This window comes from Bison bison, unplaced genomic scaffold (genome assembly GCF_000754665.1).
Source record: "Bison bison bison isolate TAMUID 2011002044 unplaced genomic scaffold, Bison_UMD1.0 scf7180017864068, whole genome shotgun sequence".
Lineage (NCBI taxonomy): Eukaryota > Metazoa > Chordata > Mammalia > Artiodactyla > Bovidae > Bison > Bison bison.
Window position 1 is genome coordinate 5,487,420 of NW_011494640.1, and position 14,846 is coordinate 5,502,265.

Here is a 14,846-nt window from a genome sequence, read left to right on the forward strand (position 1 = left end):
CATTTCCTTCTCCAATGCATGAAAGTGAAAAGTCAAAGTGAAGTCACTCAGTTGTGTCCGACTCTTAGTGACCCCATGGACTGCAGCCCACCAGGCTCCTCCATCCATGGGATTTTCCAGGCAAGAGTACCGGAGTGGGGTGCCATTGCCTTCTCCGGTAAGAAGGTATAGGAGTCAATATTTCTGTGATGTAAGTATGACTCACAGCTGGAGAACTGACATAGTACTCAGGCAAAACGATGAAGTGCGCTGCTATCCTCCCCAGGTGAAAGCAAATCTACTGTGTCATTCCTTCTGGAAAATCCAGGAAGATATAAGGAGGGTGCGTAACAGGTAGTGGCAAGGTAGGAGGTGAGAAATGATTGAGAAATGATCAGACTGTAGATATATTTTGAAGGCAGGGTTCATGTGACTTGCTAGTGAATTAAATGAGAAGCAGGAGGAAAAGGAAGAATTAAAGATGAGCTCTTTGACTTGAACAGCTATGTAAAAGATGTTCAGTTACAAGACAGTGATGCCTTTTATAACCTGAATCCCTGAGGGACTTTGTGGAGCAGGGCCTCCTGTCAGCCTCCAGTGGGTATGAATCATGAGAGAAATGAACATCTATTATTGTCTCAAGCCACTGGAGTTTTAGGGTGGTTTGTGCCCCAAGTTACAATCTCTAACCTAATATGATGAGTAGTGAAAACTTTTGAACTTTTCTAGTGTTTGATACGTAACTGCAATTTAAGGATGACTACAAGCTTTGACTCCTTCACAAGATAATGACGGGGGTCCTTCTTGTAGTGAAACTCATTGAGGATGGATCACCTTTGTGGAATCCCATCAATGAAATGAGAAACTGCTATAGACTCAGGCCATCTTCTGATTTTATCCATTCTGTCAGTACAAATGCCTGGAAAATCCCATGGACAGAGAAGCCTGGCAGGCTACAGTCCATGGGGTAACAAGAGTTGGACACAACTTAGCAACTAAACCACCAACCAGTACAAATTCCAAGGCTGCAGACTTGGTTCAGCAGAAATGCTGTTGTTGTTGCTTAGTCACTCAGTCATGTTCAACTCTTTGCGACCCTATGGACTGTAGCCCACCAGGCTCTTCCGTCCAGGGGATTTTCCAGGCAAGAATACTAGAGTGGGTTACCATTTCCTTCTCCAGAGGATACTCCCCATGCAGGGAATGAACCCAGGGACCTCCTGAGGCTCCTGCATTGTTGGCATATTCTTTACCACTGAGCCACTGGGGAAGCCCTGTCATTAGAAATGCCTCAGAGGTAAATATTCTAAAGATGTATTAAAAAGGAATCTGAGCTATCACAAGTATACAGTAACATAGCAGGAGGATGGGGCTTCCCTGGTAGCTCAGATAGTAAAGAATCCGCCTGCAATGCAGGAGACCCAGGTTTGATCCCTGGGTTGGGAAGATCCTTTGGAGAAGGAAATGGCAGTCCACTCCAGTATTCTTGCCTGGGAAACCCCATGGACAGAGGAGCCTTGTGGGCTACAGTCCATTGAGTCTCAAAGGGTGGGATGCAACGGAGTGACGAAGCACCACACACACAGCAGTAAGGACAGTGGTACGCCCTGAGGCGTGAGGACCTTTTCTGCCTTACTGCTCATGGGTGCTCCCATGTGACCCGAGGAAAAGTCTTTCAAGGCCACGGCCTGTCACTGTGGGACCTACCCGCTGCAGCTCTTGTCCAACTGAGTGAAAAAACACATTTGCATGCTTAACTCCATCTTCTAAGAGACAGAACTTTTTCCTACGTTCTTCAGGTACCAAGGTAGACAAGGTAACCAGCAAACACAGTTGATTTGAGCACTGGCCCTGACACTTAATAATTAAGTCCTCCTGGACATCCTACTTATTGCTCTAAGCCTGTCTCCACATCTGATCTTGCATTTGGTCATCTAAGGAGCAGAATAAAGTGATTTAAGCACACTGGCCACTGAGTAAGGCTGCCTGGGCACAGCACCGGGCTCCACGGCTCATTGCTTGTGTGCTTTATCTGAGTCTCTATTTCCTCCTTGATAATCAAGACTGGGTGGTCTCTACCCATCCATCCCACAGCTCTGCTTGAGGACTGCACTGGATTATGTACATCCAATGCTTAGCATATAGTAGATATTCAGTAAGTGGTACTTACCGTGACTACATGGAAATGATGTTAAACTTTTAGTGCTGTGAAAGTTACTGGGGGTAACACAGGTAAAGTACATGGAAAGATGTAATTGATGGGGAGGAAGGGGAGACGGAACACATGCTACCTCAGTCATTTCTGAGAAGACACCGGAAAGCAAGGTCCCATGGGCACCTAGCTACTGGGGGGCCAGTTCAGTCACCATGGTTGGGAGTCTGGGGAGGTCCAGCACCAGGATTGAGAGCTCCCGCCACCATGTGACAGCTGTCTGAAGGTGAACTGACTATGAGCCTGACTGATGTCCCCCACCATGGACCCACCTGGTGTGTGGACCCAACTGGTCGTACCAGCTGCCACTACCCACGCCACCCGTAACTTCAGGAGGCCAAGCAGTCCACTCTCACCACCCTTGGCCTGGCCTTGGTGGGCTCCTGCTTTGCTCCCATGCATTCTGCTTTCTTTCTGGAGCAGGGGAAAAGCATGTAAGCATTATCACTGTTCATGATACTATTATACTCACTTTGGAGCAGAAAGCAGGCTATAGTCTTTACTTTCATACTTCATGCTGGTCTCAACGTATTCCAATAAAGGAAAAGAGTGAATTACAAACAGAAAGGAATAGAATAATAGGGCATCATCACTTAAGACCCTTTCTGCATAAATATTAAAGGCAAAAACTATTATATTCACATCATGAACGTTACTGTTAAACAGCAATACTGAATCTTATGATACTGACAACGTTCCAGACACTTTGATGTTAGGCAGGTCATTCATTGTTTTATCCCACCTTCAACAGTCCTTCAAGGTCCAGTTTCTCTACTCGGATTACAACATATTCTAAATATAAACAATAAAGGAAAACTCTTAAAAGATTTCTTAGTATTAAAAAAAAACAAACAGATCTGAACCTCCTTTTAAAAATATGAACTCTAGATGATTGTATCTTTCCCAGCACAATACATTTCAGGGTGTCAGTGTATCTTATATAACAGAGATTATGGGAGAAAATGATGAGGTTTAGGGGGAAAGGAAGGAATTCTTAGAGCTGAAACTTCCACCAGTGTAACTTCATTTATGGCTCATCATATTTCATAAGGAAAATATTTAGTTTTGTTTTGCATTATAAGTTGGTGCACAAAATACCCCCAGCCAGGACTCCAAACCCTGGGGCTCTTTGGCTTGATGCATGTCAGGGTGCAAAACACAAAAGACCCATCTTGACTCTGATTCCAGCCACTTGGATCCAAAACATAGCTGATCGTGGATTTAGCTCCCCCTGGTGGTGGTGCATGAACTTAACATACATAAACTGCAGAAGTTGTAAGGGATGGATCCTTCAGTTCAGTCGCTCAGTCGTGTCTGATTTTTTGTGACCCCACGGACTGCAGCACGCCAGACTTCCCTGTCCATCACCAACTCCCAGAGTTTATTCAAACTCATGTCCACTGAGTCAGTGATGCCATCCAACCATCTCATCCTCTGTTGTCCCCTTCTCCTCCTGCCCTCAATCTTTCCCAGCATCAGGGTCTTTTCAAATGAGTCAGTTCTTCGCATCAGGGATCCTAGGACGTACCTATTAATAGCTGAAATCTTTCCTTTTACAATGTGAAAGTTAAGGCTGAGAGAGGATACGGGTGCGGCTGCCCAGGGTTCATGGTGGGGAGTCACTGAGTGAAGAACAGAACCCAGCTCTCTTGGTCTCAAGCTGATTTAAACACCCACACTCTGTACACAGTGGAGATGTCAAAACAACCCTGTCACCCCCACCCCAGGCTTCCAGCCTTTCAGAGTCTCATGAGATATTTTATCTGTAGAGTTTTAATAGCAAGTGGTCAGATTCTTGTCCCAGATGCTTAGAATTTTGGGGTTGTAAATAAATGCACTTGCTGGGTCCACCAAGAACTACCCAATCCAACGCTTGGAGCCTGGCCTGGCTGTATCCACTGGCTCCCCAGGTGGCTTGCCTACTTGGCCAGACCTGGGACTCACAGGTCATAGAGAATTTGGGACCATGAGGGAATATCTGCTCTCCACAGGCCAAAACGTGACAGAGGAGGGACTTTCTTCCTCAGTGGGTTTCACGGGGGCCTGTCCCTGAGTTCCTGGGACGAGACAAATATGTCCATTTGCTAGTCACAATCGTACCTACCTCCTCCTATCTGGACCTCAGCAGCCCCCAGGAAGGTCTCACGTGGCAGCCTCACCTCAGTGCTGCTAAGTCACTTCAGTCGTGTCTGACTCTGTGTGACCCCATAGACGGCAGCCCACCAGGCTCCCCCATCCCTGGGATTCTCCAGGCAAGAACACTAGAGTGGGTTGCCATTTCCTTCTCCAATGCAGGAAAGTGAAAAGTGAATGTGAAGTCGCTCAGTTGTGTCGGACTCTTAGTGATCCCATGGACTTCAGCCTCCCAGGCTCCTCCATCCATGGGATTTTCCAGGCAAGAATACTGGAGTGGGGTGCCATTGTGAGCCCACCACAACCCCAGGGCTGGCCCTCAGTGTGATGTTCTGGTGTCCCGTGACACAGGACCCACCTTTCAAGGGTGTGCTCATCTGAGCCAAGTTCCAATAAAGAAGAGGGGCTTCCCTGGTGGCTCAGATGGTTAAGAATCTACCTGCTAATGCAGGAGATGCAGACTCGATTCCTGGGTCAGGAAGATCCCCTGGAGGAGGAAATGGCAACCCACTCCAGTATTCTTATCTGGAGAATCCCATGGACAGAGGAGCCTGGCAGGCTGCAGTCCACAGGGTCACAAAGAGTCGGACACGACTGAAGCGACTTAGCACACAGCACACAGAATGACTAAACAGCACCGATAGGGAGGATGACTCTGTGTTGGTTTACCCAGAGAAATACAACCTTCCAGCTCACCAGACCTTTGGATGCTCATCCCTGGAGGCTCCATGGCTTGGTCAATGTAAAATCAGAGCAAGGCCAGGCAGCCAGATGGCCCTGATCACTGGTGGCATTAAGTGTGATAAGTGGAAACTTACAGACTTGGCTGTGGGCTAGCACCACGGGCTCTCCCAGGCTCAGACTCCCGCCCACCCAGAGTCCCCACACCCTCTGTGTCTCTCATGTGTCTTTATGCTTCCAAGGCAAATTCAGTTCTGCAGAGTCTGGTCTGGCCATAGTCTGGGGGGTTATTTATAAATAGCAGAGGGAAAACAACCTGAATGTCTATCATTAGGGATCTAGTTTTAAAAATTACAATTTGTCCACATGACAATAACTTAAATCACTTTTCTAAATTGAAGATTTATATGTAGACATGAAAGAGTATCTAAAATATGTTTTAGATAAAAACACTGACAGAGAACAATATATAAAGTGCTACCATATGCTTTTATGCTTTTTAAAAAGAGTGTGTATATGTATATATGTTTATATGCTCACACATCACACACACACACACACACACACTTACATGTGCATAGACTCTCTCTGGAAGGACATACAAGACACTGGTAACATGACTGTTGCTGGAGATGAGAATTAGAGGAATGAGGATCAAGAATGGGAGGGAAAATCACTTTTTACGACACATTAAAAGACATAATTTTTTTTCAATTGTCAACCTGGTTATTGTAATGTAAATCAATTTTCTTTTTCAAAAATAAAACAAAATTGACATAGCACAAAACCCAAACAAGGGAGGGGGCATTCAGGAGTTAAGAGTGGTGTGTCAGAAGGGAGGACATTCCTCCAAAAGAAAGTGTTAGTTGCTCAGTCATGGACTCTGCGACTCGTATGGACTGTAGCCCACCAGGCTCCCCTGTCCATGGGATTATCCAGGCAAGAATACTGGAGTGAGTTGGCATTCCCTTCTCCAGGGGATCTTCCCGACCCAGGGATTGAACTCTGGTCTCCTGCTTTGCAGGCAGGTTCTTTACCGTCTGAGCTGAAGGGAACAACATAAGAAAGGCCTGGGGGCACAGAAAGCTGAGCACATAGGACAGCGCACCGTCTACCTTGCTGGGGCTGTGGGCGGGAACCAGGGGCTGGGACGCAGCGGCTTGAAGTGCCAGCCAAGACTTTGGATCTCATTCTGAAAAAAATGGCACATCACTAAGGGTCACTGAGCAGGGCCATGACATGACCAGCGTGTATTTTAGAAAGCCCCCTTCAGCCCGCATGAAAGGTTTAGCCAATGAATCAGCAAGCAAGCCACCAGGAAGAAACCCGCCAGAGAATCCTGGAAGCAGAGACGGGTCAGGGAGTGGGAGGCCTCATCCTTTGGATGTGACAACCGAGAGGTTACTGTGAATGAGGCCAGAGATATTAGGAGGCGTGGACAGAGGGGAGATGAGAGAGGAGGGGTGGGCAGACAGAAGAGCAGGGATTCCCAGAATTCTGGATGTTATAAGACCAGTGAAATTTTTGGAAATCAAACAAAACAACAATTAAGAACCAAAAGAAGATTGCTCACTTTGTAATTCTCCAAGTAAGGGTAATTTGCTAAAATTATCATGTTTTAATACCATTGTTTTATAAAAGAAGGGATATTTTAAATCTCCCCCCAGTAGGAAGGGCTGACCTCTGTTAAAGAATAGTCATTTATATGAAACAAATTTATATTGTTACCACCTGTGTATGTGTGTGTGTGTGCAGTCACTCAGTCATGTCTGACTCTTTGCGATGCTATGGACTGTAGCCCCTCCAGACTCCCCTGTTCATGGTATTTCCCAGACAAGAATACTGCAGTGGGTTGTCATTTCTTCTTCCAGGGGATCTTCCCGATCCAGGGATCAAATTCACATCCCTTGCATCTTCTGCATTGGAGGGCGGATTCTTTACACTGTCACCTGGACACACCCTTACTGTTCCCATTTTCTCAGGGATTATAAAATCTCAGTCGGATGAATGATGCTGGTTTGCTGAGTGTGAACCGACATGTAAATCCTTTTTTTTTCCCCAAACAGGGAAGAAAAGAGATTGAATAAGAATAGAGCCGAGAGGACTTCCTTCCCATGTGGCCTAGTGGTTGGTGACTGAGAATCTGCACTTCCACTTCGTGCGTGCTGAGTTGCTTCAGTTGTGTCCGACTCTGCGACCCTAAGGACTGTAGCACACCAGGCTTCTCTGTCCATGCGATTCTCCAGGCAAGAATACTGGAGTGGGCTGCCATTTCCTCCTCCAGGCGATCTTACCAACCCAGGGATCAAGGCGTAAATTCAATCCATGGTTGGGGAAGTTCCATATGCTGTGCAGTGTTGGAAGCCAAAAATTTTTTTAATAAGAATATAGTCAAGAGTTTTTGTTTTGTGAAGGATGAGACTGACTTGAGAAAAATCAATATACTGAGAGGAAAAAACAATTGAAAGATTTAGAAATAAGAACTAAATGTAGGGTAGTATCCCAGATTGGATTGTGAAACACTGAAAGGACGTTGGTGGAAAAAGTGATGAAATACAAATCAAGTTTGTGGTTTCGTTAATAGATTGGAGCAACATTAACTGCCGAGTTCTGATAAATGTCCCAGGTTAGGGGAAGCTGGGTGAAGGGCATATTCAAACCTTTTGCATCATCTTTACAACACTTTTATAAATCTAAAATTTTTATAAATAAAAAGCAAAAATACACATAACAACAAGTACACAGAGGAAAAAGGGCTTCCCTGGTGGCTCAGTAGTCAAGAATCTGCCTGCCGATGCAGGAGACATGGGTTCCATCCCTGATTTGGGAAGATCCTACCTGCCGCAGAGCAACTCAGCCCCTGGGCCACAACTACTGAGCCTGTGCCCTCGAGTCTGGGAGCCGCAACTACTGAGTCCACGCTCCACAACTACTGAAGCCCGTGCACCCTAGAGCCCTCACTCCGCAATAAGAGAAGCCCTCCCAGCCCAGCTAGAGAGTGGTCCCCGCTCACTGCAGCTAGAGAAAAAGGTCCGAGTGCAGAACGAAGACCCAGCACGGTCAAAAGAAATAAATAAAATCTTTTTTTTCTTTTCAAAAAAAAAAGAAAAAGCAGATAAGTGACAACCTGAAATCCCTCCAGCTAGACCTTGGCACCAGGTGGCAGATGGCACTGACCTGGAACAGGAAGGAGACATCCCTCCCTGGGACCACAGGAAAGAGCGGGACAGGGACATGAATAATTGGCCAGTAAACCTGCCCCCAGTTCAGGATGACGAGCTCCTCGGGGTCAGGGACTGATGTACGCACATGGCTGCCCTCGATGTATAGAAGGTTTTTTCCTATGTCGTCAGTGCTCAGGAAATGTTCATTGATAATAAATCAATTCCATGACTGAAAAATGCCCCCAAAGTTTTAAATAGAAGACTTCTTAATAAAATAATGTAATAACTGATGGGACAAAAACAAAAATGAAAGTAGTTTATAAATGAAGGGGAAAATAGGCAAATGACCACAATATTCAGACTAAAGACAGAAATGAAAGGTTAATATTACACAGAAAGAAAAAAAAAAGCAGCAGCCTTGGATCATGTTCCATCTTGGAATAATTCTGCTCCGCAAGGATTCTGAGGGCTGAAATCAGCAACCTAGAAAAGCCTTACTTTAGAGCTCTGGGTAAATTATGGAGGCTATTATCAAGATTGCGCTAAAATAATGGCAGGACACTGAGAGGGAGAGGACTAGCAAATGGAAATGAGCAAAACCCGGAGGAAAGACAGCTGCTCCACGTGAGGAATCGATTCCTCGAGCTCCTGCAGCTGCTGTTACTTTCTATCAAATCCTTCCACTGACTTTCAGGACAGACCCAGGCCCCTGGAGAAGCTTTTCATACATTCCCACTCCTATATTTTATTCACTTAAAACTCTCCTTCAGTGGTGATCATCTTGTGATGTATAGAAACAGTAAGTCACCACGCTATGCACCTGGAGCTAACAGAGTGAGTCAATTGCATATCCATTAAAAAACAAAAAACCAAACAGCAAACAAACAAGAATCCTCCTTTCTTTAAAAATATGAATAATCAGCTTCCTAGCAGCAACAAGTACAAAACTCTTAACTTTAATGCCTTTTTTTTAAGTGGAAAAAAAACATACGGTATGATGATTATTCATAATACCTGTTTCTGGTCCTCCATTTTAGGTGGGGGGGAAATCAAGTATATATGTTTTTGTACTAAAAAGGGGTATACTAAGTAATACATACTGTATAACTTAATATACAAAAATGAAGAAATTTTATTGTATAACTATGGAAAAAATGTTGACTTTTTAGATAATAAGATTATGATTTGAATCACCTTGGGAGATATTGCACACTCTCTTGTGAAAGGACGTTGCTCTGGTACATTACAGCTAAATACTGAGTTAGGGTTCTTCAGTTGCAAACAACAGACTCCAACTCTGATTAACTTAAGCCCATGATGATGATGATGAAAATCACTCAGTTGTATCTGACTCTTTGAGACCCCATGGACTATATAGTCCATGGAATTCTCCAGGCCAGAATACTGGAGTGGGTAGCCTTTCCCTTCTCCAGGGGATCTTTCCAACCCAGGGATTGAACCCAAGTCTCCCACATTGCAGGCGGATTCTTTACAGCTGAGCCACAAGGGAGACCCAAGAGTACTGCAGTGGGTAGCCTATCCCTTCTCTAGAGGATCTTCCCAACCAAGGAATCGAACCCGGGTCTGCTGCATTGCAGGTGGATTCTTTACCAACTGAGCTGTGATGGAAGTCCAACTTGAGCCCAAAAGCATACTAAATCATTTCAGTCATGTCTGACTCTTGGTGGCCCCATGTACTGTTGTCTGCCAGGCTCCTCTGTCCATGGGACTCTCCAGGCAAGAATACTAGAGGTGGGTTTCCATGCCTTCCTCCAGGGGATCTTCCCAACCCAGGAACTTAACCTACGTTTCCTGCAGCTCCTGCATTGTAGGCAGATTCTTTACCACTGAGCCACCAGGGAAGCCCCATAATGGAAGGATAGTATGTGTGTGTTTAGTACACAGCAGCACTCTAGAATGAATGGCTGAAAGGGCAGGAACCAGGATCTAGGGAGAGGAACTAATAATAGTTGCATCAAAGTCCTAATGTTAGTTGAAATCACCACTGTGTTTTCCATTCCTGTATCCTTCTGCTGAGGATCCAGAGTTAGCAAGAGAGCTTTGACGAGCTTGGGGCATGGGGCAAAAAACAGGCACTACAATGAGCAGTGCCTGAGAATCACCATAGTGGGAGGACAGGTAATTCAGAAAAGGGGTCTTACTGGAAGAAATGGAAGTGGATGGGGAGTAATGACTACTTGCCTTCTTCTCTTATGCCACCATGCCTCTGCCCAGTTCCGGCCTGGACTTGGAATGCCCCTCTGACCTGGAATATCCCTAGCTGGCCAGACCACACGACAAACCCCTATTTTCCCCTCAAAACCCAGATAAAGTAACCCATTTCTGTGAAACCAGGCAGAGGAAATCACTTTGTACTCTTCGTGCCTTTTCACACTTCCCTTGTTGACTTGCTAACACTACACTGTAATGATTTGTACTTGTATGGCTCTCTATTAGACTGTAAGTTTCTCAAGTGCAAGAATAATGTCTTTTCAACTCTGTTGCTTCTGTGCCTAGGACAGCATCTGTCATAAATAAGAATTCAACAAATGCTAAATGCTTGCTGAAATAAATGTAAATGACAAACCACTTCTATATTTAACAATAAGAAAACCTGAAATGAAATTAAACAATTTTGAGGAAGCACAAGGACAATTCTACAGAGACACAAAATAATTTGTTACCTTTGCAAATCTGCGTGATGTTTGAGAAAGCCTGGCAATGTCTTCAAGATCCAGGTAAGAAATGATATTCAGCAGCAAACTGTCTGAGAGCCGTTCAAGGAAGTCAAATTTACCTTCACATAAATTGAAGACATAGTCTAATATTCTTGAACCAAATATTAAGGCAATTTGAACTGTAATTCAAAAAAGCCAACAAAACAACATGGTTATCATGTGCAGTCACATAAAAACTATGATCGTTATCAGTAAGACAAGCTTTGAGGCATTTTGCCCCTGAGAGCAATGTTAGATTTGCTGAGTCATTCCTACTTTCACCAAGCTGTCTCTGGGACCAGTGGTATGTATTTACAAAGTATTTGTTTCCAACAGCTGCCTTTGCCCTGAGATCAAAATCTTTTAGGTCTACTCAGTGTTGAACACAGTGATGGAATGAACCAAATTCCAGTCCAGACAACTGACTTAACTACTCTTCATGTCATCCCCATCTTCATCCTCCCAGTCGCCGAGACTAGGCAGAATGCTGCTCCATGTCATTTTTTCCTACCCCTCCGCCCCCAAATTGGTGTGAAACACTTTAATAGCCCTTAATTTTGATCGATTTTTGTTCTCTTCTTGTTATACATTGTTTCTCTACCAAACTTCCTTCTTCATGTTTTTTCATTCCCTTGAAATTGTGAATTATGAGTGGTTAAATCCAGGGGGTGATTTTTTTTTCTTCCTTTTGCTTATCTGTATTTTGCAATCTTTTTTTTATCATAAACTCTGTTTCACTGATGTAATTTTTTTCATAATCTAGAGCGAATGGATGGGAGGAAGAAAGAAGGGAAGAAGGCTACCGCCCTTTTATGAGAAAGAAAAATGGGGTTACAACAGAGGATTTTATGCACGTGGATCACGGCGGTTCCAGCACTGGAGACTTTGTTTCTTGAAGCTCATTTTTCACTTCTGCCTCCAAAAGCACCACCATGTCTGGCCTTTTTAGAGAACTTCTCTCAGAATGACAGAATGGATTCTGTACAGGGGACTAAGTGTCCAAGATTTGGGGACACTTCCTTCCCAACATGGAACATTCCTTCCAGGGTAAGTGGGATGAAGCTGTCAAGAATACCGGGCTCCTTGCATAAGCAGGCAGACGGGTGATCCTAGAGGTTGATGACTCTCCAATTTCAAAATGGATGTAAGGTGAGGGCTATATTTATGTAAAAGCTCTGATTGTGCTAACCTGAAGAACCAGCCATATAAGATTTCTCTCCAAAACTGGTCAGTCCAGCTTTCTAGAGGCATTAAGGGTTTTAGTTGCTTCTAAATCGCAAGTGCTTCTAATTCAAAGCCCTTCTAAAGTCCAAGGTTTTTCTTGGGAGGAAAATAACCCCTCAAAAACTCATCCTCACAGGGAACCCCTGGCTCACCAGCAGAATAAGAAGGAAAAAGAGGCACTTACTTATTGGTAAAACAAAACCTTGAGTATAATAAATTTCTTTAAAATAACTGGAGATATTTGAACATTTTAAAATGCCAGGAAAGAACGCTCAAAGCACATGTTCAGATGTACGTTACAAAGTCTCTACCAGGACTTCCCTGGTTATCCAGTGGTTAGGAATCCTCCCTCCAATGCAAGGTCTGAGGGTTCAATCCCTGGTCAGGGAACTAAGATCCCACCCACGTGCTGTCGGACAACTAGGCCCACAAGCGTCAATTCACGAGGAGACTGCACACTGCAACAAAGACCCTGTGTGCCTCCACTGAGACCCAACACAGTCAAAATAATAAATAAGCACTTTTTAAAAACAGAAGGTCTCTAACAATAAGGTCTTTTAAGTTAAAGTTATAAAAGCTGTCAGATATAAAGTTATGACAGTTAAAAGTTAAGATAAAGTTATAAAAGGACATATAGCCCCTAAGTATGTAACAGGGTAGTTTCAAAGTATACAGGTATGGGGGCACTTAGAAAAAATTTTTTTGCATATTTATGTTTTTTGTTTTTATAGCCAACAGGTCACCAACCTTTTAAAATAAGGAAAACAAGGTTAGAACAAACTCCATTGTGAAGAGTAAAATTCCTTTGTGTAGGAGTGTGTGACAAGCAGCCTTCCAGAGAGACCCTGCGTCTCTCCTCCTGGATTCACACCCCTGTGTGTTCCCAGCCACCATGAATGAGGGCTGGCCTCGGTAACCAAGAGGAATTGCAAAAATATCCCAAGGCTGGTTCACCAAAGACATCGGGGCTTCTGTCTTGCTGTCCTGGATCACTCACTCTCGGAGAAATCGAGGGCCATGACCTGACACTACAGCACCGTGGAGAGGTCTGTGGGGAAGGAACCTGAAAGAGCCGTGTGTGTGTGTGTGTGTGTGTGTGTCCCCATGTGAGCCATGGTGGAACTGGATCCTCCGGCGCCAACCAAGCCTTCTGATGACTGGGGTTCAGACGACATCATGCAAGATCCTGGAGCAGAATGGCTGAGCTATGCTGCTCCCAAATTCCTGACCCAACTCTCTGAGTTAATGAACGTTTATTATTTTTTAGGGCTTCCCAGGTGGTGCAGTGGTAAAGAATCCAGTTGCCAGTGCAGGAGACACAAGAGGAGAGGGTTTGATCCCTAGGTGAGGAAGATCCCCTGGAGAAGGAAATGGCAATCCACTCCTGTATTCTTGCCTGGGAAATCCCATGGACGGAGGAGCCTGGTGGGCTACCATCCATGGGGTCATAAAGAGTCAACACAACTGAATGTGTGCACATACACACACACACACACACACACACACACACACACAAACACACACATTGTTTTAAGCCATTGTGTTTGGGGGTAATTTATTACACAACCGTAGACAATAAGGTACTTGCAACTGTTGTGGAAACCTAGAATGTGGGAATGGCTTTGAAACTGGCAAGTAGCGGAAATTTGAATGAGCTTGAGGACAGTATGCTGTGAAAGTGCTGCACTCAATATGCCAGCAAATTTGGAAAACTCAGCAGCGGCCACAGGACTGGAAAAGGTCAGTTTTCATTCCAATCCCAAAGAAAGGCACTGCCAAAGAATGCTCAAACTACCGCACAATTGCACTCATCTCACACGCTAGTAAAGTAATGCTCAAAATTCTCCAAGCCCGGCCTCAGCAGTATGTGAACCATGAACTTACAGATATTCAAGCTGGTTTTAGAAAAGGCAGAGGAACCAGAGATCAAATTGTCAACATTTGATGGATCATCGAAAAAGCAAGAGAGTTCCAGAAAACCATCTATTTCTACTTTATTGACTATGCCAAAGCCTTTGACTGTGTGGATCACAATAAACTGTGGAAAATTCTGAAAGAGATGGGAATACCAGACCCCCTGGCCTGCCTCTTGAGAAACTTGTATGCAGGTCAGGAAGCAACAGTTAGAACTGGACATGGAACAACAGACTGATTCCAAATAGGAAAAGGAGTTCATCAAGGCTGTATATTGTCACCCTGCTTATTTAACTTATATGCAGAGTACATTATGAGAAATGCTGGGCTGGATGAAGCACAAGTGAAAGAGGAGAGTGAAAAAGTTGGCTTAAAACTCAACATTCAGACAACTAAGATCATGGCATCGAGTTCCATTGCTTCATAGCAAATAGATGGGGAAACAGTGGAAACAATGGCTGACTTTATTTTGGGGGGCCTCCAAAATCACTGCAGATGGTGACTGCAGCCATGAAATTAAAAGATGATTGCTCCTTGGAAGAAAAGCTGTGACCAACCTAGACAGTATATTAAAAAGCAGAGACATTACTTTGCCAACAAAGGTCTGACTAGTCAAAGATATGGTTTTTCCAGTAGTCATGTATGGATGTGAGAGTTGGACTATAAAGAAAGCTGAGCACTGAAGAATTGATGCTTTTGAACTGTGGTGTTGGAGAAGACTCTTGAGAGTCCCTTGGACTGCAAGGAGATCCAACCAGTCCATCCTAAAGGAGATCAGTCGTGAATGTTCATTGGAAGGACTGATGTTGAAGCTGAAACTCC

At 44.4% G+C, this 14,846-nt stretch overlaps 1 protein-coding gene across 3 annotated transcripts in view; it reads right to left on the bottom strand.

Annotated features, from left to right (window-relative positions):
• FBXO36 (F-box protein 36) overlaps positions 1-14,846 on the bottom strand; it is a 102,508-nt gene that overhangs the window by 8,484 nt on the left and 79,178 nt on the right. For 2 of the 3 annotated variants that reach the window (XM_010837021.1, XM_010837020.1), the window contains exon 3: positions 10,854-11,026. In XM_010837021.1, the coding sequence (XP_010835323.1) occupies positions 10,854-11,026 (173 nt within the window). Of the gene's footprint in view, positions 1-6,056; positions 6,198-10,853; positions 11,027-14,846 lie in introns of those variants that run through there. The other variant, XM_010837022.1, reaches the window with a different exon arrangement.